This window comes from Notamacropus eugenii, chromosome X (assembly GCF_028372415.1).
Source record: "Notamacropus eugenii isolate mMacEug1 chromosome X, mMacEug1.pri_v2, whole genome shotgun sequence".
NCBI lineage: Eukaryota > Metazoa > Chordata > Mammalia > Diprotodontia > Macropodidae > Notamacropus > Notamacropus eugenii.
Genome location: NC_092879.1, coordinates 77,780,111 through 77,806,071, shown reverse-complemented (window position 1 = coordinate 77,806,071; position 25,961 = coordinate 77,780,111). Strand labels below are relative to the sequence as shown.

General features: G+C 43.5%; 1 protein-coding gene across 1 annotated transcript in view; it reads right to left on the bottom strand.

Moving 5' to 3' along the window:
• Positions 1-25,961, bottom strand: part of LOC140516128 (sodium/hydrogen exchanger 2-like) — a 132,103-nt gene that overhangs the window by 66,934 nt on the left and 39,208 nt on the right. The window contains exons 4-6 of the mRNA XM_072627103.1: positions 24,658-24,875; positions 11,546-11,742; positions 4,312-4,401 (exon numbers count right to left, since the gene is read on the bottom strand). Of these exons, the coding sequence (XP_072483204.1) occupies positions 4,312-4,401; positions 11,546-11,742; positions 24,658-24,875 (505 nt within the window). The remainder of the gene's footprint in view (positions 1-4,311; positions 4,402-11,545; positions 11,743-24,657; positions 24,876-25,961) is intronic.

Sequence of the window (25,961 nt, the reverse complement as noted above, 5' to 3'; positions counted from 1 at the left end):
TCTCCTATGTGTCCCTTCCTCTCTACTCCCAGTCTTCAGCTTAGTTCAAGTCCCTTTCACATCTCCCCATGGTTATTGTAATAGCCTACTAATAAGCCTTCCTGACATCAGCCTCTCCCCTCCAGGACCATCCTTTGCAGTATCAAACAGATCTTCTTAAGACCCAAATCAACCTTAGGCCAGTTGCTTCACCTCTCATTTTCCTCATCTCTAAAAAGAGGGACCTGAATGAATCATTAGGGGTTCTTGACCTGGGGTCTATGAACTTGGTTTTTTTAATATCTGGAAAACTTTATTTCAGTATAATTGGATTCCTCTGTCATCCTCTATATTTCATTTAATGCATTTACAAGCATGATTCTGAAAAGGGGTCCCCAGGTTTACCAGACACTGCCCATGTCATAACAAAGGGGGAGAAGCTCTGATCTAGGCCATCACCAAGGTCTCCTCCAGCTCAGAATCGATAGCCCCATGTCTACCTCCACTGGGCTCCCATTGCTTCTAAGATCAAATCCAAACTCCCCTGGCATTTAAAGCCCTTTCCAATTTGCCTCCTGCCAAACTTTCGAACTTGACTATGCATTACCCCACCTCCCATACAATCTATGGTCTAGCCAAAGAGCACTACCAGCTGCACCTAACACAGCATGCCATCTCCTGTCTCTGCAGCTATCTCTCTACCTTCCAGCATCTCAATCTTCTTTAAAAATCAGCTAAGCTGCCATCTCATCTTGGTGGCCTTCCCTGGCCCCAAGAACCCAAAGCATTCTTTCTCCTCCTTCAAATTTTCCCAACGTGCTTTGTCTAGATTAGCACTTCTTAAACTGACCACTTATAGGGTCCTGATTCACAGTTTAAGAAGCACTGAGGGGTCTCAAGTGGAAAAAGTTTAAGAAGCCCTGCTCTAGATCTATTCCCAGGCCCCCTAAGTCCACAAAGCTAATTATCCTCATTTCTGTACATGCTAAATCCCATTAAGTGAACGTGAGTTAGTTGAGAGCAGAGACTATTTCATCCTTCATCTCTGTGGCCTCACAATAAAGGTGAGGCAGTCCAGCAGATACAGAACTGGCCTGTGGGGAGCTCCTAGTTCAAATGCCATGTTTTCTGACACCTCCTGGCCGTGGTACCTGGCTGACCTCTCAGCACCCCAGTAACTCTCTAACACTGTAAGTTGCCAAATAGGGCAAATCTGAACAAGAGGAGGTGATGTCCTCTCTGGGAGGTGCCTATACCTATGACATCACAGGTTCAAACAAAATCCTCCATCCTCGACTAGCCTCCTGCCTTTTCTGAGCATGCATGTCCCTCCTAATGTCCTTTATTAGCCTTTTTATGTACAAGATAAAACTTTCAGTCCAGAAATGCATGGGGGTGCATGAGTGTTAAGGAGAAGAACTTCAAACTTGAAGAACACTTTTTAGGATCATCATGGGATCAAAGAATCATGAAGAAAAAGGAACCTTGGGATCATCTAGTACAACATTAGAGACAAAAAAACCAGAGGGGTCAAGTGATTTGCCCAGCATCACTAGTAAGTGTCCGAGGCAGGATTTGAACTCAGGTCTTCCTGACTCTCTCCAGCATTTTAACCAATGCCCTACCTAGCTTCCCAAAAGATAGCTGTGCCCAACATGAGACACAATCCATGACCTGGGATTAATAATGTCATGCTCTACCAACTGAGCTAGCCAGGCACCTTGAAAGAAGTGAATCTGAAGCTTGATCTTGAAACAAGTAGTAATCCCAAAGAACAATGGTTTTGCAATAGATCTGGATTCAAATCCTGGCTCTGTTACTTACTAACCTCCCTGAGCCTTAGTTTCCTCATATCTAAAATTAGGGGGCCAGACTCTTAGATGACCTCTCAGGTCTCTTAGAGCTCCACCCCTCTGGTTCTAAGGTATTCTGCCCCTAGGAAATGATTGAAACAAAGGATGATTGAATGAGAATAACTGGGATTTGCAAGGCAGCAACAAGATGGACTTAGCTAGAGCCCAAGGATCATTTGGAGGAGGCAGGAGGCAAAACCTTAGATCGGCACAGACGCAAGAGGCAGAAACCAACTGACACAAGGTCTTAAACACTAGTTCAGAAGTTTATTGGAACACAGGGGCAAATTCTTTCCTTATGGTTATAAGAAAATGCATCTTTTTTGCCAGGAAAGTTCTCTTTTTATTTTAGCCAATTATTCTACATTCCTAATGAATGGGTCTCTCCCTAAGGGAGAGCACGCTTGCTCAGACAAGTGCAATGCTCTGTATGCTGTCTTATAGTAATCTCAGATGTTTTAGCACCAGTGCACCAATCTATCACATTGGTTAAGGAACATCTTTGAAGTGAGCCTTAAGTAGCCTGCTTGCATGCATTTCTACACTTGTTCTAGTTCCTCATTAAATAACAGCATAAAATCAAATTTCCCATGTCTCCCCATAAAACCTTCTAAGTCTTTTGGTATCACAACTTCACAATAGTCACAAAATCTGACAGATACTTATCCCTTTATCTAATTATTCCCATAACATTCAGAAAGAATGTTCCATTCCAGGGATTTTCTCCTTTCACATGCCTATTACTACCCATTCAGATTGAAAACAGCAAGATTCCACTGCTTGCTACTTGCTTTGAGTACAGAAACATACCGTAAAGATGAAAAGCAAGGACCTGATTAGATAAAGCATCACAGCCTTCCACATGCAGTATCATATCCACCTTATAGCGCTAGACTCAGGAATAGTCAGGTGGGAAAACATTCCTTTTCAAAGGAACACAATGGGGAAAGTGAGCCAGAAGGATCCCATCCCAGGCTTAGGCCAGGATTGTCCTTTCTGCTTTTTCCCTGAGGCAAACCTCTACCTGTAACAGTGATATTCTCTCTGACTAGCTAATGGCATCTCTCAGAAAATGCTTCTTTACCACAAAGTTTTGTTCTAAAACTACCATTTTAGACTTACATGAACTGATGCAGAGGGTGAAGTGAGCAGAACCAGGAGGACACACTGTACACAGTAACAGCCACACTGTGTGATGACAACTATGATTGACTTAGCTCTGCTCAGCAATACAAGGATCTAAGACAATTCCAAAAGACTGATGATGGAAAAGGCTTATGGCTTCTCAAAACTTCCATACGGCAATGTAATGACAGAAATGACAAGGGTCACATATGGACAAGAATACAGAAAAATAGATGGTATTCAATTCTACTATGCCTACAAATAAAGATGACTTTGGCTATACCTAGTCACAAGATCATGGCCACAGGACAATCAGTCAGATTGTAATTAATCAATCAGTTTATCAAGCAGCATTCATTAAGCACTCACTATGCACCAGGTGCTGGGCTAAGTGATGGAGATACGAAGTCAAAGGTGAGACAGCTACTGCCCTTGAGAAGCTCTGAGTTGGGCATCTTCATGACCAAAATAACAGAATGCAATGTGCTTTCTTCTGTGGAAGATGCGCATGTCTTCCATGTGATCACTTCTAGCCATCATTAAGTAATCAGCTGTCCTCACATTGCTAGTTACACTAGTTATATTAGTGAAATTTAACACTCGCATGTGTTGGGAAAAACTGTTACAAGTCTGAAAAGATGTCTGAGAAACCCAGAGGCTTCTGGAGTATTTGAGTAGGAGTCATAAGGCAAGCTTCACACTTTTCTTGGGATTTTTCCCCGCTAAACCCACAGGCTCTGTTTCAACAACCCAAGGAGGTCCTGAACTCATTCTTTGTATTTGATCATGGATAAGTTATCCCGCATAGAAGTCCGCATATCAAATCCAATTTCCTTGAGGAACTAAAGCTAAGTGCCATATATTGCCTGACCTGAATATTCTCCGACGCTTCCCTGGGTTCAAGAGCAGACACAAAGCACATGATATGATTCCGGGGTCTTTTGTTGTTGTGAAGTAGCTCGCTCGGATAGCATATTTTGTCATCTTATTGCTTTAACCCTTCACTCTGTAGACACTATTAATAGCACAGAATAGCAGCTCCGCCAAAGCTTAAACACAATAAATTAAGTTTTCCAATTACACAGGGGCTAGACAGGTCAGCCGATAAGTGGATGATACTGCAGCCCAAATAGGAAAGGATACTGAATCTCAAATCACAAAAGAATCAAGGCTGCCCAACTGGCTGAAATAAACTGCAATGCATGCAGCTTGGAAGGGGGGGACTCCCCAAGTCTGAGAGCACAAAGGGACCCCTGACCACAGCCACACCTCCAGGGGCCCAAGATTCATGGGTGCCTTTCCTAGGAAGAAAAACCCAAGCACAAAGAAAGCTTAAGTTGTACAAATCACTTACTCGGATATGAATCTGTTCACTCACAGTTGGAGAAGTTTCTCTTCCTCTGGTCACATCTAACAAGTCGACAAGAGGTCGGATGGTCATTCCCTGCAACATGACAACATTTCCGTAAAATGTGAGCTTGTCCAGGGCAAGAACTGTTTCATGTGTGCCAGGCCTCCCTTCCAGCAGGCCTCGCCTCCAGCAGGCCCACTGGCTTTGGCCTGCATCCAACATTCTGCACCATCATCATGTCTTTGCATAGGCAGAACCCCTTGCCAAGATTATACTCCCCTCCCCTCTGACTCATAGGATCCCTAGGATCAGGGCGCAGCCATAACACCATGAAGCCTTTGCTGATCCCTCTCCATTGTTAACACCAGTCATCCTGATCTATATCTCACCACTACACTCAGAAGGCTCCTGTGGAAAAAATGATGCTGGTGACCTTGCCCAGCCCTCCCTCACTTAAATCCAGCTCCCTCACATGTCATGGCATCACCTTCCTGATGTCATGATCCTCTTTGAGAATGAAGAACACACAGCAACTTCTCCCCTAGAATATTTGGCTTTTGCTTAGCCGTGCAGGTATAGTTCCCCTCTAGTAGAATTGAAAGGTCTCTAAGGACAGGCACTATATGTCACTTTTCCTGTACCCCCAGTACCTAGAACACTGCCTGGCACATGGCAGATGCTGAATAAATGCTTCTGGTGCTGAACTGAAATGATTAGACAATAAATGCTCACTTGTCAAATTACTGAAAATACAAAAAGCCAAACATCTTCCACATGAATTGCCATTTTGAATCCCACGCCTTTTTGTTCTTTCCAGAGCAGTATATGTGCATGTGCATGTGTGTGTATGTGCTTGCACATGTGTGTGTTTTAGCTATACCCTGAACAGAACCCTGGATGTAATCATAAAATCCACGAAGATGGTATTTGAGGGATAGAGAGGGCACAAGTGAATACCACAGGAAAGGGCTGAGGTTTTCTTTCTCTCCAGTCAGAGGAGACATGATGGCATGATAAGATTATGGAAAGTCAGAGAAACTAATGAAAACTTGGTAAATATCACCTGTAGTTTATAGGCCAAAAGGAAGTAGAGAGGACTTCAGAATACCGATAGTCTTCTGTCGTTCAGTCATTGTCAGTTGTGTCCGACTCTTCATGACCCCTTTTGGAATTCTCTTGGCAAAGATCCCGGAGTGGTTTGCCATTTCTTTCTCCAGCTCATTTTACAGATGAGGAAACTGAGGCACACTGGGTGAAGTGACTTGCCCAGGTCATGCAGCTAGCACTGAGGCCAGATTTAAACTCAAGGAGATGAGTCTTCCTGACTCCAGGCCAGTCACTCTATTCACTGCACCACCTAGCTGCTCCCCAAGCATCTTCTGCCCTAATTCAAATTCTACCAGGGACTTTAGGAGGCAGGTCATTTTGTCATTAGTTTCTTCTCTGCTATGAAGGGAATCCCACAGCTTTGTGGTTAAAGGGAACTCTCAAAGTGGGAACTACTCCTATCAAAGCAGATTAGTAACTCCTCTGTAACCAAGGTCTTAGAGTATCACCATGACCCTGAGAAGTCAAAGCAAAGAGTACTTGTCAGATCCAAAGCTTGAGACAAGGCCACACTCTCTCTACTCACTAGTCACTCTACGCTGCCTCTCACATGCAAACTTGCAACTGTGGTGGACTCTAAAGGGAACTGTTATAAAAAAAATGAACTCTCTACTTTAATGATCACATGGGTCCAAGCCAAATCGCAGCACACAGGCATTTCAGCTTGTCTCCATGGGCTAGTCTGGACCAATACCAACTCTGAGTGTGGAAATCAAATTTTCTCAAAGCAAAGAAGAGCATTATTACAAATGCAGACTTAGAAATTGTGCTGAAGTGGTCAGTTTTCAAGATGGGGGGCATTCGACGTATCTTGTCCTGAGATTCTTGTGGTAAGGTAAAAAAGCTAGCTATGAATCTGTTTGGTCTCTAAACTGATTTTCTTATTAACTGGCTTCCTAAGGACACAAGCCTAACTGTCCCTATGCAATGCTAATGAGACAGCAACTGTCCAAGGCAAGACTAGTCAGGGAGCTGGGGAGCCTGTGAGTTATGGTGGGAAAAGAGCCCAAGTTCCAGTCAGAGGACCTGGGTTTCAACCTTAGTTCTGCCCCTGAATTCCTGCGTGACCTTGGCCAAGTCACTTCAACTGACTGACCTCAGTTTCCTTATCTGTAAAACAAGGTGGCTGAACTGGTTGACCCTGGAGATCTCTTCCAGCTCTAAATCAATGACCCTATGACTCTTCTCTCATTATTAACACCAAGCAAGTGATCGTCACTACTGATTGAAATCATGTGACTCAAAGAGAAAAGGCAATGCCTACAGCATCAGAGAATCTGGGTTCAAATCTCAACTCTAATATTCAACTTTTCACTATTTAAAGTTATAATTATATAAAGTTTGATTGAATGGGTGTATCTCACTCAAAGATTGTGATAAGACCTAAGCCTGAAAGGACCAGGGTCTCCCATTGCCTCCTGGGCCATCTCCAGCCATCCTGATGAATATCAGGCCACTGGACCCAGATGGCTCAGGAGAAGAAAGCGAGGTTGGTGACCTTGCACAGCCCTCCCTCACTCAAATCAAAGTCAACTGCAAGTCATGTCATCATCTTGATGTCATGGTCCTCTTCAAGAACAAAGGACAAACACAACCTATGTAAAGTATAGTAACTGGTTTCAGCCCATTGAAAATTTGCGTGCAAATTCAAATAATGGGGTCACTTCATTAGATTCCTGAGTCACACTAATCTGAACTTAGCTCTGTATTTACTAACTACATGACCTTGGGCAAAATCCTTCTCTTTGGGACTCAGTTTCCTCATCTGTAAAGTTAAGGGGTTAAACTAGATGACTTCTGGATTCCTTTGAGCTTACCATCTATGAGTCTATGATAGGTGAAAGGTTACTTAGCAAGACATTGTCACATCTCTGGTTGCCTCATAACAATAAGGAAAAATCCTCAGGGACCTCAGGAGAAGAAAAGGTTAGTATCCATGCAAATGTGGGAAAAAGTGCTTTGAGAACACTTTCCATTGGAATGCTGGCTCTTGGAGAACAAGGCCTGTGTCACGGCCTTGAATGCAATACGTAAACAGAGACATGACCTTTGAGGAAGGAAGAGAGCAGGAAGTTTCTGGGAGGACACAGTCCTGAGCAGAGCCTTGAAGAGATCTAGGGTAAGAAGGGAGAGCACTGCAGTAATGAGGAACAGTCTACATATGGTGCCTAGCACAGTGCTTGGCACACAGCAGATACTTAATAGTAGAAAGAGGAGTTGACATAGATGTTTGTTGAATTGAATTGTATGGAACTCAAAGGTCCATAGTTTGGGCACTGAGAGGAATATGACAAACCATTGCCAAGCTCTTCCTCCTCCTTGTCATCATCAACGGGTATTTATTAAGCATCTGCTATGTTTGGGGTATTGTGCTAAGCACTGTGGATACAAAGAAAGGCAAAAGATAGGTCTTGCTGTCAAGGAGCTCAAAGTCTGATGGGGAGATAATACACAAACAACTATGTACAAACAAGCTAATTCCATAGGGAAGGGGTGGGGGAGGAAGGGGGAGGAATGAGGGCCCTGGGAAAGGCCCTGCAGAAGGTAGGCTTTGAGCTGAGTCTCAAAGGAAGCCAGGAGGTAGAAGCAAGGAACAACTGCGTGCCAGCCATGGCGGACAGCCAGCACATGGGCGCATCTGGAGATGGAAAGTCCTGTGCAAGGACCAACAAGCAGGCCATTGTCACTGGATCATGTGGAGGAGAGTAAAGTATAAGGGGAGAGACTTGAGGCAGGGAAGTCCTGCTATCATAAGTGCACCCACCCTACTCTGTCCTCTTCACAGACCCCATAGACTGAGGCAGAAAACAGAAGGTAAGTGCTTCTGATCCCGTCAGGACTTGAGTGAGAAAGCAAGAGGCAGGAGCTGCCTAGCTCCTTGGCCTTGTGGCACAGAGACTCCTGGGCTTAGAAACCAGAGGCCCTGGATGCATTCACTCACCAGAGCAAGCTGGAAGATTTTCAGTCACTTTGGGATTAAATCACTGTTTGTAAAGACTGAAGACTTAGTCAAAAGGCCCAGGTCAAAATAGCCACGGTCCTATTCCAATGAATGTGAGTAACTTGCAGGGGAAGGGGGAAAGGAACATCCTTTCAATTACGAGACCCCTCTAAAGTCTTTTTGTCATTTGGGAAAATTACCAAATGCTCTTTTATGCTTGGAACAAGTGATTGTTAACAATGGCTGCCGAAGGCAAATATGAACAGTACGCATGGCTTGGGCAGAACAGAATCTTCGCTGAACAGATTCATCTATGAGGAAAACATCCAAAAGGTCACTTCGGAATACAAAAGACTCAGTAATAGGGAACTCCTAAGCCAGCCTCATTTTCCTTCTTGATGACATCGCGCTTGTCCAGCAGAGGGCATAAAACATTGGCAGCAGAGGTGACAACTCTGCTCTCCTTGGCTCAAGTCTGCCTCAGTTGGTGAGCGCCCAGGCTTACTAAGGAGGCCAGGGTCATGGGTTCCATTCCAGTGCCATGCACTGCAGGCATCAGTACTCCTCCTTTTTTTACAAATTGAGAAACTGAGAATAATTCCTGGAGTGAACAGTTGTGATTCTCACAGCATTCCTTTGAGGTAAGAGGTACAAGTATTACAGGCCATAGGCTGAGCTGGCAGGGCCCTAAAATCACCCAGTTCATGTTGTTCAAAGCCCTTATTTTACAGATTAGGAAACTGAGATAAAGTAACTTGCTCAAAGTCACAGAGACAGGATTTGAATCCAAGTCCTCTGGCTCTAAACCCAGGGTCATGCTAATGTACCAATGCTACTTTCCCATTTTTAAATGGGGAAACTGAGTCACAACTCCTAAATGATCAGTTACCTTCACTGGGTTCCATGGGCACAGACTGTATCCCTAACCCTACTGCCACTATATGTTAGGACATTTGTCAGAATGACAAGGAGGCAAACAGGAGGATAATTACATCACCTTATAGAAAATATGAGGTCTGTGATATTTTCCATAATATTGTCAGACATGTGAGCTCCCTCCAGCTAGGGCAGATCACAAGCAGCCTAGGACTTAGTGAATAAGTCCTAGAGGATGGCCTGAGGTTCAGAAAGGAGAAAATGTCCAGGCTTAGGGGGCCTGTGCCAATGTGAACCCAGATCATCAGACAATTTGAACCCAGGCTCTCTTTATTCCAAGCTCAACATTGGCTCCACTATGGCACACTTGGCACTACCCACCTTTCCTATGGAAACAACTGCTCTGGGGCTTCCTTGCCATGGCATTTCAATCTTAGGGAAAACAATAAATCCTAGGAATATTTTAGCCACTAGATGGTGGTGGAATGACATGGCAGGTTCTTTCCCCCCCCCCCCCCACACCCGCCTTCAGCTGCTTCCAGCTGAACCTCAAGGCCAAAGAGAAGGAAAAGAGACAAAAGATTTCCGCGGCACAGGGTGAAGGACAGGGATTCGCATGCCTTTCGATGTTTTCAGGACCCAATTTCAAACAAAAGAGAGGCTTTTCTTGATGACATTTGGGGAGGGGTTGAACTTGTGATTTCAGCCACGTAGGGCTGGCCCCGAGTAGCTTCTCCATGGATAACATATGGATGCGATGAAAGTCGCAAGCAGAGAAGTGGAGCACATGTAGACTACTTCACAGGAAATGGAAATGAATTCTTGAAAATCACGTTATATTTCAAACCAGCATTCTTCTGTTGAAAGCATCTATTAAAGTGAAAGCTGGGTAAAGTTTAGTTAAATCAAATGTGATTTTCTGAAGGCTTAATTAAAACTGATTTTTAAATGGCAAGAAAATAAATGTTGGAGCTTAACCAAAAATAAAAATGGGGGCTTTTCAGAGAAGATGAGTGCAGCTGGTAAGTGGCAGAGCCAGGTGGGGAGCCAGGTCTGCTGACTCCAAATCCGAGGGAGCATTTATGTAGCACATTATGGTCTGGAAAGGACTTGGAAAACCTCAACTCATTTGACCCTCACAACAACCCTGGAAGGTAGCTGCTGTCATTATCTCCACTTTACAAATGAAGGAACTGAGGCTGGCAGAGATGAAATGACTTGCCCAGGGCCACAGAGCTAGCAAGTGTCTGAGGCAGACTTCGAACTTAGGTCTTCCTGATGCCAAGGCTAGCACTACAGCCCCTGTGTCATCTAGACGCCCCCAAACGAATCCTCATCTCACGGCACTTGATTTTGGAAAAAGTTGTAATGTGTGACTTAGCAAATGAGGAAGATTTTTGCCCTTCCTCCCCAATTCTTACAGCAATGACTACCGGACAAACTCAGGTGGCTGGAGCTGACAATGACCTAAGGCACATGGTTTGGAAAACCAGACCAGTCAGGCCCCCAATACCTTCAAGAGTCATCTTCCTGAGTTCAAATCCAGCCTCAGACACTTACTAGCTGTGTGACCCTGGGCAAGTCACTTCACCCTCTCTGCCTCAGTTTTCTCATCTGAAAAATGAGCTGGAGAAGGAAATGGCAAACTACTCCAGGATTTTTGCCAAGAAAACCCCAAAAGCAGTCAGGGAGAGTGGGACACTATTGAAAATGACTGAACAGCAACAGCAGAACACGTGGCCCTTCTCCCTTTCCTCAGCACTGCATAGACCTTTTGCTTGAAGTGGCTGAAATCAAAGGTTTGACAGCTAGCAAGGCCCACAGCCTCCTGCTTTTTGACTACAGAGACATACCTAAGATGGGCTGAGGGGCCTTTGGTCCCAGGAAAGCCAAATTTAGAGGATACTAACAACACTACTCCAGTGTGAACTTGCCCCCTGGCCATGGCCATGCTTCTCTGCAGCCAGGCCAGTCCCCTGTGGCTTCTGGGGCTGCTACTTGCTTCTAGGGCCCAAGCTTCCTGACCCTCCTCCCTGGCTCCCTCAGCACCATAGGACCACCCCATAGCATTGGCCAGTCCTTCAGCACATAGAAACCTATAATCTTAGGGCTTCCAAAAGCCACAGCTCAGGCGAAGTACTCCACTGTGCACACCTCTTGTGCCAAGGGCAAAAATTTCTAGTTACAAATTTGCCAATAAATCACTGCCATGCCAGACTTGCTAGTACATGTCATAATAGGCTGTTTTCACATACAGTGTTCAGACAGAAAGGCCATTGCCACCCTCTCCTTTCCTCTTGAAGCCATATTTACCTGTACAAAAACTGTGAAGAGGATCACCACAGTGGTTGTTGCAATGAAGAGCTTCTTCCGGGGAAAGTTCGGGAGGAGAAAAACAAGGGAGAAACAGATGGCCCCCCTCAATCCCCCGTAGGCGATAATGAACTGATCCTTTCTGGTGACTGTGTTCACATGACATTTATTCACAAAGAAGGTCAACACGAGGACACCTACATTTCCAAAGAGAAGGAAGAAAAGGCGGGAAGTCAACAGAGAGTCAACGGTCACCACTGGGAGGTGAGTATAAACAGTAATGACAACCCTCTAAGCAAATTGAATTCCGAATGACATGAAAACCAGTGTGGGGCCCAAGGAATGGGCCTTTCTTCTTTGAGCAAGAGCGCAATGTTGCATAGACTGTCAGACAAGGTGACTGAATTTTGGCTTAATTGCTTTTCTCGGCTACCATGGAATCTTTAATTCCAAGCAGGAGGAGGGCTGTATTTCAAGAAGTGATTGTGTTGCAAAAGCAAAGGGCATCAAGAGAAACTTATTTTTAAGAGAGTGTTGAAAATTAGTATTAAATGATAATTCTAAGGATTAGTGATAAATAATTAAAAAGCTGAGCCTAATTAAATTCTTAACAGTTTTGGTCATAAGCTCATGACATTTTTTTCAAGCTGGAAAGGACCCTAGATATCCTTCCATTTCAAAGCTAAGAAAACAAGTGCAGGGAGATCAAGCAGTTGCCCCAGATCACACAGCCTAGGTCTTCTTCATTCTACCACAATCAGCTGCTTCTCCCATCAGAGAAAAGTGGCTTTCCTCTTTTTTTGCTTTGCTTTGCTCCAAATTTTGAAAATGAAACTAGAATTATGGATGGTATTCTCTTGGGGCTTGAAATGAGTATGCTGGGTAACTGCAGAACGAGTCACAGAAAATCTGATAAACCTTACCCAGATTCCTAGTTTGGAGACAACCACCTTTAAGAAACCTTGGATGCAATTTGTTGAAGGTATCAAAAGAGAGAGGTATCTGTCCTCTCACCCACAACCCATGTTCCAGGGCCCTAAGTGTAGGCCTGGAGGAAGGGATCCCTGAAACCCCACTCCTGCTCAGCCCTGCCTAGAGACTCAGGAGCAAACGCTGTCCAGGACTGGCCTTGCAAGCTTCCAGGTCGTGTCACCAACAAGATGGAGGAAATGCCATTTTCTCTGATCCCCGTTACTTCTCAAATCTCTCCAAAATAGGAATTATACAGCAAAGATAAAGCAACTTTGGCTGTCTCCATGGTCTAGGACATCCAGAATCCAAAACATTAAAAAAAAGATGAACTGACTCTGACTGACCCTGAGATCACTCAGCACCCTTCCCCTACTTCCCATGCTACAGGTAGCAAGGTTGCGCTGGTAGAAACAAGAATACAAGCTTGCATGACAACCTACCCCTACCCCTGGTCACCTCTCCCTCTTTCTAGTGCCATAGAGGCCCCAGCTCCAGGCTTCAGTAGACAATCAGCATGGCCACAGCCTTAGAGGAGCAAAAGCCTGCAAGGGACCAAAACTCTGTAGCACCGGCGCTATAAAGCACTGAAGTGCCAGTACTGGGGTGGTCAACCCTGAACATCAGCACTGCAAAGTTCCTAACTATCAGTGCCAGGCCAAAGGATTAAAGAACAGAGTAGGGAGGGAGGGGTAACATAGCGTTCCACTAAGCCCAGGGGAAAGAATACAGCTTCCAGCTGGGGCCAGTTCCAAACACTCAAAAGTCACTTGGAGCAGAGGTTCAGGAGGCTGAGACACTTTGAGATGTAGCCTCCAAGGAAACCACAATCAGAGAAGAGAGAGAGAGTCAGGAAGTGAGTAACAAGGGAGAGAAAAAAAGACAGAAATTACCAAAGATTTCAGGAAGAATAAAATTCAAACACCTTGAACATAAGCAGATAATTCAGCAGGAGTATCAGTAACAACAGAAGGAAACATGGCTTCCAGATCTAGTAGATGAGTTCAGGCATCTACAAATAAATACTGCAAAACAAAGGAAAATGATCCAACACTTGATGAGACAGACAGAGGACCCTGTGGAAGCTGAGGAGAACATGAAACTATGTTATGTTCCTGAGTGGTTTAAAAAAGAAATAATAATAATAATGACAGCAGAATTTATGGCCTATGCAGCAAAAATCATTAGCAGAATAGAAAAACTGGAATCTTCAATGGTAACTCTTACCAAAGAAACAAAAGAGAAAACAATAGATTGGGGATGCAAATACAAAGAAAAGGAAATTTGAATGATGCAAGATTACTCTGCACCAACTAGACAGCATAGGAGAGAATGGAGTAATATTGAAGAGAAATGGAGTTCAGGGTGCAGCCCACAGTGACTCTGCAAATCTGAGTTTAACAATACATGAAAAAGAAGGACATTCAATAATAAAGAGGTGTTCAAAACATTTTTATAAGAAAACTAGAACTGAAGATATTATTTGTTCCTCAAATACCCAAAACAACATACATGCAGGAAGGGGCATAAAATCATCAGACAAGGACAGCAATAGTAACAGAGTGACAACAGAGAAACTAGTAAGGGACTTTTTTTTCTAAGAGTACCAAAAAGACAGGAATGAAGGTAGAAATCTGGTAGAGGTTAATAGTGAAGGTGGATGGGGGCATTATGGATAGAACCTAACAACACCTTGCCTACAGGTGAATCAATGCTTTTTATGGGACTACATTACAACCTGGAAGGATACATGAAAGGGGGGAGGGTAACAGGGGGATGTTAAGGAGTGTGTCAGAGTCAAATCAAGAGCTAATGAGGGGAAGGTGACCCCTGTTGTCTCAAAAAGAGAAGAGCCTTTTGGGGAGTGGACGATGAGGAGAGGAAAAGCACTGAAAAGAAGAAAAGGAAGGAGATCTTACTTTGGTGATATAAGGGGGTTCCATTGATGAATGCTCCTTGGGGGAAGACCAGTGGTCTGTGAAGGGAGATGGGGACCTTATGCTGGATATGGCCTGGGGTATTTGGTGCTTGAAAAGACTACTCATCCTACATGGGGAAGGGAAGACTTGGAATCCTTGGAGTCCATTAGCACTTGGAGGACTGAGAAAATAAGGACCAAAGGAGCAAATTTTTTGAGAAAAATGTAGGGAAAAAAAGGTAACCAAGGGAGGGTAGACATCAGTGGTGAGCTAAATAATCAAGGACATGATGAGAAAGGACAAGTTAGTATCCTCTCTGACATATACGATAATTGGCATTGTTCTGGGAATGAGGCATAATGGAAAACAGAAATTCATGGCAGAAAGTTCCCAGAAGGGAAAGTCTTCTGGATACCTGGATACCTGGAAATGGATACCTGAGAAGTTTTGAGGAACACATGAATGAAGAATACAGAGAAAAGAGAGAGAGCAGATAATTACAGAAGTCATGAATCAGATAATGAGAGTCTGGAATAGACAGTCATGAATCAGATAATGAGAGTCTGGAATAGACAGAAAAGAGAATGAGAGAAATCCTTTGTGGAAATGGGTACAAAAAATGAAATTTTAAAAACTAATGAACAGGACTAGTTGAAGGGAAGGAGAGGAAGGGGAAATCTACTTGACTATCTGAGAGGAAAAAAGGTAGGAGGAAGAATTACATAAACAAAGTTACAAAGCCTTTCAAAATTGGCTATCATCACAATATCACTGTTACTGTATAAATTATTCTCCTCATTTTGCTCACTTCACTTTGCATCAACTCATATATGTCTTCCCAGGTTTTTATGAAACCATCCCCTTCATCATTTTTACAGTACCATAGTATTCCATCACATTCATATGCCATAACTTGTTCAGTCATGCCCCAATTGATGAGCATCCTCTCAGTTTCCAACTCTTTACCATCACTGAAAAAGTGTTGCTATAAATATTTTTGTATATGTGGTCCTTTTCCTTTTTATTTGATCACTTTGGGATTTAGACTTAGTAACAATGGTGCTGGATCAAAAGGTATGCACAGTTTAATAGCTTTTGAGGAATAGTTCCAAACTGCCTTCCAGAATAGTTGGACTAGTTCACAATTCCTCCAATAGTGCATTAGTGTATCTATTTGACCACATCCTATCCAGCATTTGTCATTTTCCTTTTCTCTCATCTTAGCTAATCTGAGAGATGTGAGGTAGTACCTCAGAGTTGTTTTAATTTGAATTTCCCTAGTTCATCTGTCAGATTTATGGATAAGAGAAGAATTTAGGAAGAAGACAAAATGGAGTGCATTACAAAATGTAAAATAGATCATTTTGACAATATAAAAGTTTTTGCACAAACAAAAACAAAATGCAACCAAAATTATAAGGAAAGGAGAAAACTGAGGGAAAATTTGCAACAAGTATCTGATAAAGGCCTCATTTCTCAGATATGTAGAGAACTGAATTAGATTTATAAAAGTATAAGTCATTACCCAATTGATAAATGGTCAAAGGATATGAGATGAGGAAGAGGGTAGTTTCCAGACAAAGAAATCAAAGCTATCTATAGTCATATGAAAAAATGCTCTACATCATTATTGGTTAGAGAAATGAAATTAAAATAACTCTGAGGTACCACCTCATCCCTATCAGAGTGGCTAATATGACCAAAAAAAAGGAAAATCTTGGATGTTGGAGGGGATGTGGGAAAATTGGAACACTAATGCATTGTTGCTGGAGTTGTGAACTGATCCAACAATTCTGGAGAGCAATATGGAATTATGCCAAAAGGGTTATAAAACTGTGCATACCCTTTGATCCAGCAATACCACTGCTAGGTCTAAATCCCAAAGCCATCTAAAAAAGGAAAAAAGACCTATCTGTACAAAAATATTCATAGCAGCTCTTTTTGTGGTGGCTAAGAATTGGAAATCAAAGAGATATCCATCAATTGGGGAATGACTAAACAAGCTGTGGTATACGGTTGTAGTGTAATATTATCGTGCTATAAGAAATGACAAGAAGGATGATTTCAAAAAACCTAGAAAGGTTAAAAACAAACCCTGCGTGACCTGATGCATAGCAAAGTGAACAGAACCAGGAGAACATTGTACACAGTAACAAGCAATATCGTTCAATGAAGAATTGTGAATGGCTTAACTCTTCTCAGCAATACAAGGGTCTACGAAATCCCAAAGGACCAATGATGAAACTGACTATCTGCCTCCAGAGAAAGTACTGATATTGACTGAATACAGACTGGAGCAGGCTGGTTTTCACTTTCTCTCTCCTTTTCCTTTCATTTGAATCTTTTCATATAAAATAACTAATATGGAAATGTTTTACATAATTGCACAGTATAATCTATATATGATTGCTTACCAGCTCAGGGAGGAGGGAAGGGAAGGATGGATAAAATTTAGAACTCAAAACTTTAAATAAAAATGTTAAAAGTTAGAAGAAAATAAAGGCAAAAAAAATTACATTTCCCTAATTATTAATATTTAGAGCATTTTTCACATGACTATCTTTTTTTGAAAACTGCCTGTTCATATTCCTCTACCATTCATCATTTAGAGAATGACTATTATTCTTATAAATTTGGTTCAGTTCCCTATATCATTTCCATGTTCATAAACTCCTGAATGCCTTTATCTGATCATAATCTTTTTTTATCATAATCTTTTGTTATCTCATCCTTTCCTCTTCCTTACAACCCCTAACCATGTTCTTCAACCTCACCCTGACCTCAAATCCTCCCATTCCTCAGTTTCTTCCCAGCCCATCACCCTTGTCCTCACTTCTCTACTAACTCCTTAGTAAACTAGCTTAATTCAACACTATCCTCCACATTTGAGCCCTTGCCCAGCCTTGGATTACCGCCACCACCTGCTGCTTAACAAAGTTGGAGAAAAATCACAAAAACAAGGTGAGTCCACTACAATTCTGCCACACAATCTCAAGTAGGCCCTCACTAAAAAGCAAGACAATCTTTTTACATCTCCCTAATCAACTCTCAATCTCACTCCCCACAATGACTTTTCCAAACCTTTTCATCCTTCTTCAAACCTCCTCTGGCATGTCTTTTCCTTCCCAATTTGAGGACTTCACCTTCCTTCACTTGCAAAAGTTAAGACCTTTTGCCAGAGAGCTCCCTCTTCTATCTCCTCCTTCACCCCTGTCTCTAAGAGGTAACACTTACCTTTGGCAAAGCAATCTCTTCTATCCGCATCCTTAATCCCGTTCCCTCCTGTCTTCCCCAGCAGACTGCACCCACTATCATCCCTACACTCTCTCAAATCTTCAGTTTCTCCCTGTCTACTGGCTGCTTCCCTGATACCTATAAACACATTCATGTCTCTTCCATCCTTCCTAAAACACCACTTGGTCCTCCTATATCTGCTAGCTATTGCTCTAGATTTCTCCTGCCTTTCATGGCTACACTCCTTGAGAGAATCATCTACAATTAGTGTGGCCATTTCCTCTTCTCAGATTCTCTTCTAACCCTTCTATAACCTCATGTTGATCTCATCAATGAAGCAAACTTATTCAACTAAAATTGCCTTGTCCAGAGTTACCAATGATCTCTTAACTGCCAAAGCTACCAGCTTTTCCTCAATGCTCATCCTTAACCTCTGTTTAGTCTTTGGCACGGCTGATCATGCTCTTCTCCAGAATGTTCTCTCTTCCTTATGTTTTTGTGATACTGCTTTCTCATGGTCCTCCTCCCTGAGCGCTCCTTCTCAGTCTCCTTGGCTGAATTTTCACACAGCTCATGGCCACGAGCTCTGGGAATCTCCCAAGGCCCTCAGTCCATACTCTATCACTTGGTAGTCACATCAGTTCCCATGGGCTCAATTATCACCCCTATGCAGATGATTAACATGTCTATATATCCCACCTTAGTCTTTCTCCTAGGAACCAAACTCATATCCTCAATTGCATTTTCTATATCTCAAACTGGAGGACCTCTAGATGTCTCAAACTCCACATTTCCAAAGCAGAACGCAATAACTTTCCCCCCACCCAAACACTCTCCTCTTCCTAACTATCCTATTATTACCAAGGACACCATGATCCTCCCAGTCAGCTATGCTTACAACCTCAATGTTATTATCAACTCTTCACTCTCACTCACCTCCCACAGGCAATCTATGCCAATTCTTATCAACTCTACCTTCCTAACATCTCTCATGTATGTTTCCTTCTCTGCTCTGACCCTACCACCACTCCAGCGCAGGCCCTCATGACCTCATGCCTCAGCTCTTGCAATGGTCTACTGGTTGGTCCCCCTGTCACAAGTATCTCCCCACTCCACTTCATCCTCCACTTAACTGCCAAAGGGATTTTCCTAAAGGACAAATCTGGCTACATCACACTTCTACTCAATAACCTACAGGGGCTCCCTCTTACCTATAGACTCAAGTAGAAAATCCTTACAAGCTAGGCTCCATCTCAGGTCTTCCACTTGACTCCCCAAGGCATACTCTGATCCAGTGATGCATGACACAGCCCTTTTTGCGACTCCTACAATCATGCTTGCCGTTTCCTGAACCTTTTCACTGGGTACCTCCAAGAAATACTTCCTTCCCTCTACATCCTCTGTAGGAAGCCTTTCTTTTATATCTTGTATGGACATAATCATTTCTAAGATGTTTCTCCTGTTAGAATGTGAGCACCTTGTAAAATAGGAAAATAAATCTACTCAGAATGTTACCTGTGGTCTTTGAAGGCACTAGGGAGCCAGAAGCAGCCCATTCCACTTTGCCTTGAGAGCAATCACTTAACCTTTCTGAGCCTTATAAGAGACTTTTTTTGTGTCCGCATCACCGTGACCAGTATCAAGTAAGAATTTAATAAATGCTTGTTGACTGACTAACTGACTACACGCATGCTGCTGTTTTCACAAACAAGTATAAATACTGTCTTTAATCTTCTAGCCCTGATCTTACCGGCCCTTGGCATAGCAGAAAGCATAATGGACCTCAGAGGATATAGGAGAACACTAATTCAAATCCTCCTTTGTCTCTTACTACCCATGAGACCTTAGGCAATTCAAACCCTATCTGGGCCTTAGTTCTTCATCTGTAAAAATGAAAAGGTTAGGATAGATAGTCTCAAAGGTCCCTCCCAACCAGTGGTATGTTGGCAAATTTTTTAACAACTAGCTTCCCAAGGTGAAAAAAAATGTAGGATAACACATTTAAGTCTAATCTGCATTATCATCATCTTCTCCATGGCTTTCTTAAGTATAGACAATTAACAAAATGATCCATCAAGGCCAGATTCGCAGCATCTACAGATTTGTGAGGCATAAATACTCACGCTGAAAATTTAACAATTGGCTCACAAGTACACTCCTGCTTCCAGCTCTAAATATCTGAAAAAGAGACCTCCTTACCTGCCTTTACTCCACCTTTCCCTATCACGGTTATCTTGAGGTACACAGTCTGAGGAGATTTGTTTCTCTATTTCACTTAAAAAGTTATTTTATAAACACCAACAACACCACAGACATTTTACAACTTTGGTGAGGCTTTCCACTGGGCCTTGGAAGAATAGGAAATAGGCTTCTATGAACCTGGATGACATGTGGCTTTCCTGGTAATAAGCACCCTACACACATGTTAATGACTAATCAGGCAGCCCACACACCTGGGCAATTTGCCTAATGTGCTTCTCCATCTCCATGGGGGAAGTGTCTCAGGCTCCCTGCAAGGACTAACAGTGCAATGATGACTATTCATTGGGAAAGGAGGAGGGCGACATATAAACGTCAGGCAAAGATGATGAACTATCAACAGAATGCCGGGAGAAGCTATAAATTGTCCAATAAAGAGAAGGCCCTGTTTAGCTTGTAATGAAGCAATGAGGTTTGCAGGCTAACATGGCGTGGCCCACGTGGGCACTTCCCTTGTCTGCAGCCATGGCCTCATATGAGACAATTGATGTGGAACAGCAAGGAGCCTCCAGCTAGAATGCTAAAGTCATAGCCCTCTCACTCTCTCTCACTTCCTCTCTCTCAGACTCAGTTTTTCCATCCGTCAAATGGGGAGGAGTAGGTTTGGACTAGGTGAGCTCTCAGGGCCTTTTCTGGTCTCAATCTTATGAATGTGGGTACAGCCCTAGAAGAAAATCCCAGGGTAGAAATTAGATGAGGGGCGGAGCCAAGATGGCGGAGTAGAAAGACGCACATACACATATCTCCGAACTCACAACCCACAGAACGGCTAGAGGGGACCAACTCACGGTGAATTCTGCACCCAGAGGCCACGGAATATTGGAGCGAGGGAGATTTCTGTTCCGGAGAGACCTGCAAACCTCTCGCGGGGGGTCCTTCGTGCTGCGGACTGGGCGCCAGGACTGGGAGCAGAGGGCAGCCCTGCAGCGGCCACGACACCGTGAGGAAAAGATCCGAGCGGGCTACGGGGATGGGATCTCCAGCAGCCACACAGGTCCCTCCACTCACAGAGGGACCTGCAAACCTCTCGCAAAAGGTCCGTCGCGCTGCAGACATGGAGCCCAGCCCAGACCTGCGGCAGCCACGGCTCCAAGAGGTACAGATCTGAGCAGGCTTCAGGGACGGGATCTCCAGCAGTGGCACAAGCCTCTCCACCCACAGGTGACGGGGGTCGGTGAAAGAGTCTGTTTGGCGGGTCGAGAGGGGAGTGGGGTGCCCCCATGGCTCGGGCCCCCCCGGGAGGTAGAAGCTGAGAGGTGGCTGCAGACAGGGGCTCCCCAAGCGGGCGGGAGCCTGGATCCATTGTGGAAGGTCTGTACATAAACCCCCTAAGGGAACTGAGTCTGAGAGGCGGCCCTGCCCCGACCTGACCACCTGAACTTAATTCTCACACTGAATAGCAGCCCTGCCCCTGCCAAAAGCCCTAAGGTGGGAAGCAGCATTTGAATCTCAGTCCCCAAACGCTGGCTGGGAGGACCAGGAGGCGAGGTGGGTGTGAGGAGAATATTCAGAGGTCAAGTCACTGGCTGGGGAGAATGCCCAGAAAAGGGAAAAGAAATAAAACTATTGAAGGCTACTTTCTTGGAGAACAGACATTTCCTCCCTTCCTTTCTGATGAGGAAGAACAATGCTTACCATCAGGAAAAGACACAGAAATCAAGGATTCTGTGTCCCAGCCCACCCAATGGGCTCAGGCCATGGAAGAGCTCAAAAAGAATTTGGAAAATCAAGTTAGAGAGGTGGAGGAAAAACTGGGAAGAGAAATGAGAGGGATGAAAGAGAAGCATGAAAAGCAGATCAGCTCCCTGCTAAAGGAGAACCAAAAACATGTTGAAGAAATTAACACCTTGAAAACTAGCCTAACTCAATTGGCAAAAGAGGTTCAAAAAGCCAATGAGGAGAAGAATGCTTTCAAAAGCAGAATTAGCCAAATGGAAAAGGAGATTCAAAAGCTCACTGAAGAAAATAGTTCTTTCAAAACTAGAATGGCACAGATGGATGCTAAGGACTTTGTGAGAAAGACAGATATCACAGAACATAGCGAGATGATTGGAAAAATGGAAGATAATGTGAAATATCTTATTGGAAAAACAACTGACCTGGAAAATAGATCCAGGAGAGACAATTTAAAAATGATGGGACTACCTGAAAACCATGATCAAAAGAAGAGCCTAGACATCATCTTCCATGAAATAATCAAGGAAAACTGCCCTGAGATACTAGAACTAGAGGGCAAAATAAATATTCAAGGAATCCACAGAACACCACTTGAAAGAGATCCAAAAAGAGAAACTCCTAGGAACATTGTGGCCAAATTCCAGAATTCCCAGGTGAAAGAGAAAATATTGCAAGCAGCTAGAAAGAAACAATTCAAGTATTGTGGAAATACAATCAGGATAACACAAGATCTAGCAGCCTCTACATTAAGGGATCGAAGGGAATGGAATAGGATATTCCAGAAGTCAAAGGAACTAGGACTAAAACCAAGAATCACCTACCCAGCAAAACTGAGTATAATACTTCAGGGAAAAAATGGTCTTTCAATGAAATGGAGGATTTTCAGGTTTTCTTGATGAAAAGACCAGAGCTGAAAAGAAAATTTGACTTTCAAACACAAGAATGAAGAGAACCATGAAAAGGTGAACAGCAAAGAGAAGTCATAAGGGACTTACTAAAGTTGAACTGTTTACATTCCTACATGGAAAGACAATATTTGTAACTCTTGAAACATTTCAGTATCTGGGTACTGGGTGGGAGTACACACACACATATGCACACACGCACACATACATAGAGACAGAGTGGACAGAGTGAATTGAAGAGGATGGGATCATATCTTAAAAAAAAATGAAATCAAGCAGTGAGAGAGAAATATTGGGAGGAGAAAGGGAGAAATTGAATGGGGCAAATTATCTCTCATAAAAGAGGCAAGCAAAAGACTTATTAGTGGAGGGATAAAGAGGGGAGGCGAGAGAAAAACATGAGGTCTACTCTCATCACATTCCACTAAAGGAAAGAATAAAATGCACACTCATTTTGATAGGAAAACCTATCTCACAATACAGGAGACTGGGGGACAAGGGCACAAGCAGGGTGGGGGGGAGGATAGAGGGGAGGGCATGGGGAGGAGAATGCAATCCGAGGTCGACACTCATGGGGAGGGAAAGGATCATAAGAGAATAGAAGTAATGGGGGACAGGATAGGATGGAGGGAAATATAGTTAGTCCTATACAACACAACTAGTATGGAAATCATTTGCAAAACTACACAGATTTGGCCTATATTGAATTGCTTGTCTTCCAAAGGGAAGGGGTGGAGAGGGAAGGAGCTAAAGAAGTTGGAACTCAAAGTGTTAGGATCAACTGTAGTGTTCTTACCACTAGGAAATAAGAAATACAGGTTAAGGGGTAAAGAAAGCTATCTGGCCCTACAGGGCAAAAGAGAAGACGAAGACAAGGGCAGAGAGGGAGGATAGAAGAGAGAGCAGATTGGTCACAGGGGCAATTAGAATGCTTGGGGTTGGGGGGGGAGGGGATAAAAGGGGAGAAAATTTGTAACCCAAAATTTTGTGAAAATAAATGTTAAAAGTTAAATTAAAAAAAAAAAGAAATTAGATGAGGGTCTGAAGCTGTGGCTGTGGTTCAGGGCCCCAGTGTTGATTAGCCCTCCCCCCCTCAACTCCTACTTTACACGGGAGCAAACCAAGGCAAAGAGAGGTGAAGCGACTAGGCTATGGTCTGTGTTCACAGCAAGATCTCTTCTGACCTTTCTCCTTCCACAGCAATGGCACCAAACATCTACAATGACATTGGAAGGTGGGAAAGGCAAGGCAGGAACATACAGATCACTCAAGATACAAAGCCCATATTCCTTCCATATTGCCAACACAGGCCAAGTATGGTACAGTAGCAATCTGCCCTTCAAAAGCCATATGTAGAATCATTGTGACTGACTGAGTATGCCTGGGAGGGGGAGGGCACCAGAGGAAGCCCAACTCACCCAACAACAATAATAATATGAATATATTTCAAAGAATTCTCAGAGTCATAGACTTAAAGCTAGAAGAACCTTAGAAGCCATGTAGTCTAATTCAGGAGGAAACTGGTGCCCAGAAAAGTTGTGACTTATTCCAGGTCACACAGGCAGGGATAAAGCTGTGACATGAACTCAGATCCTCCAAATCCAGCCTGCTTCCCACTGGCCTATTCATTCCCCCTTATTGCTGTGGATATTCCTTTCACCAATGGAAATCTCAACTGGTCAATGACTTGCCCAAAAAATGTATCCTCTGCAGCCAACCTGCTGAGAGGCCTTTCATCATTCACCTCAGTTCACGTAGGATTTTGTATGGACCTGAGAAACTAAGGCCCAAGAAGTGAATGCTAATTTACGTGTATAGCAAGTTTATACTTTCATGCAAATATGATAGCTGACTTCAAAGAAGAAAATATCACAGTGGGCGGTAAGAGCAGTGGATTTGGTACTGGAGGGTCTGGACTCAGATCCTGGCTCTGCTACTCACAACTTGTGAGTGCTTGGGCAACCCTCTGCAACCCTCTGGGCCTATTTTTTCTTCTGTCAAATGAGAAAGCTCGACCAAGATAACCTTGGAAGAACTTTCCAGTCTGAAATTTGTGATTCCCAGACCACATATGATCAAAGATATCGTGTCTAATTTAGCCCAAAGTTCAGCTCATTTGATTCATACGAAAATACTCTTGGTCCCATACCTAATGCTCGCCACACAAGGCAGAAAATGATGGTGAAAGAAATATATGGCCAATTCCACTCATGGTTGTCACCAATGGTTGAAACCCCCAGGAAGATGAAGATAAGTGTATCGCTCACGCTGCTCCACATCTTCATAAAATACTTGATGGTGGTGTGAGACTTCTGGGAAATGTTGGCCTCTACATAGCGCTTCATGCTCATGGCACAGGCGATGATGCTAGAGTAGAAAAACATCATTAACATCAAGGGGAAAGGAACACACAAATCCTCTTTGGCCTTCCGTCCACCTACTGGGACTCACCTTGCTCTGGTTCATTCCAGAACATGAGAAATACAGTTGCTAAGCTATTCATCACCTCTGACCCAAGAAGCCCATCACTGGGCATATAGTTGGGAGGAGAATGACAAAAAGGAAAGCCCTGAAATACACCAAAACATTCATAGCAGCCCTTTTGTGGAACCAAGAAAGTGGAAACAAAGTCTACTCAGTGACTGTAACACTGTAAACCAAACAACACTGAAAGGGAGCTGAACCCACTGTCGTCGTAGTCGCTGCAGTTCACTTGGGTTCTACTCTTCATGACCCTGTATAGGGTTTCCTTGGCAAAGATACCGGAGTGGTTTGCCATTGACTTCTCCAATAGATTAAGATGTTAAGTGACTTGCCTAGGGTCATGGTTGTTGTCCTTCGTCTTCGAAGAGGACCAAAATGACATCACCATGATAAAGTGAAATTTTAGTGTGTCCGACTGTGGCCGATCGGACCAGTACAAGCTTGGAATGCTCTACCACAGGTTGGGCACAGACAGTCTATGTGAATATTTGGGGTGGATATCCCAAATTTGTGCATCCTGCATGTACTTTGTGCTATCTCAATTCTGCTTTGCTCAAAAAGCACAGCACCCTTTCTGATGTGGGCTTGCCCAGGGTCACATAGCTAGTGAGTGTCTAAGACTGGATTTGAACTCAAGTCTTCCTGACTCCAAGACCAGAAAAGGAGTACAACGAGGCTGTACAATGTCACCTTATTTATTTGTTATATATAGAGTATTACATCATGGGAAATGCCAGGCTGGATACATCAAAAGTTAGAATTAAGGCTGTTGGGAGAAATATCACCAATCTCAGACATGCAGATGATACCACTCTGATGGTAGAAAGTAAAGAGGAATTAAGAAGCCTCTAGGTGAGGGTGAAAGAGGAGAGTGTAAAAGCTGGCTTAAAGCTTAATGTTGAAAAAACTAAGATCTTGGCAACTGGTCCCATTCCTTCCTGGCAAATAGAGGGAGAAGAAATTGAAGCA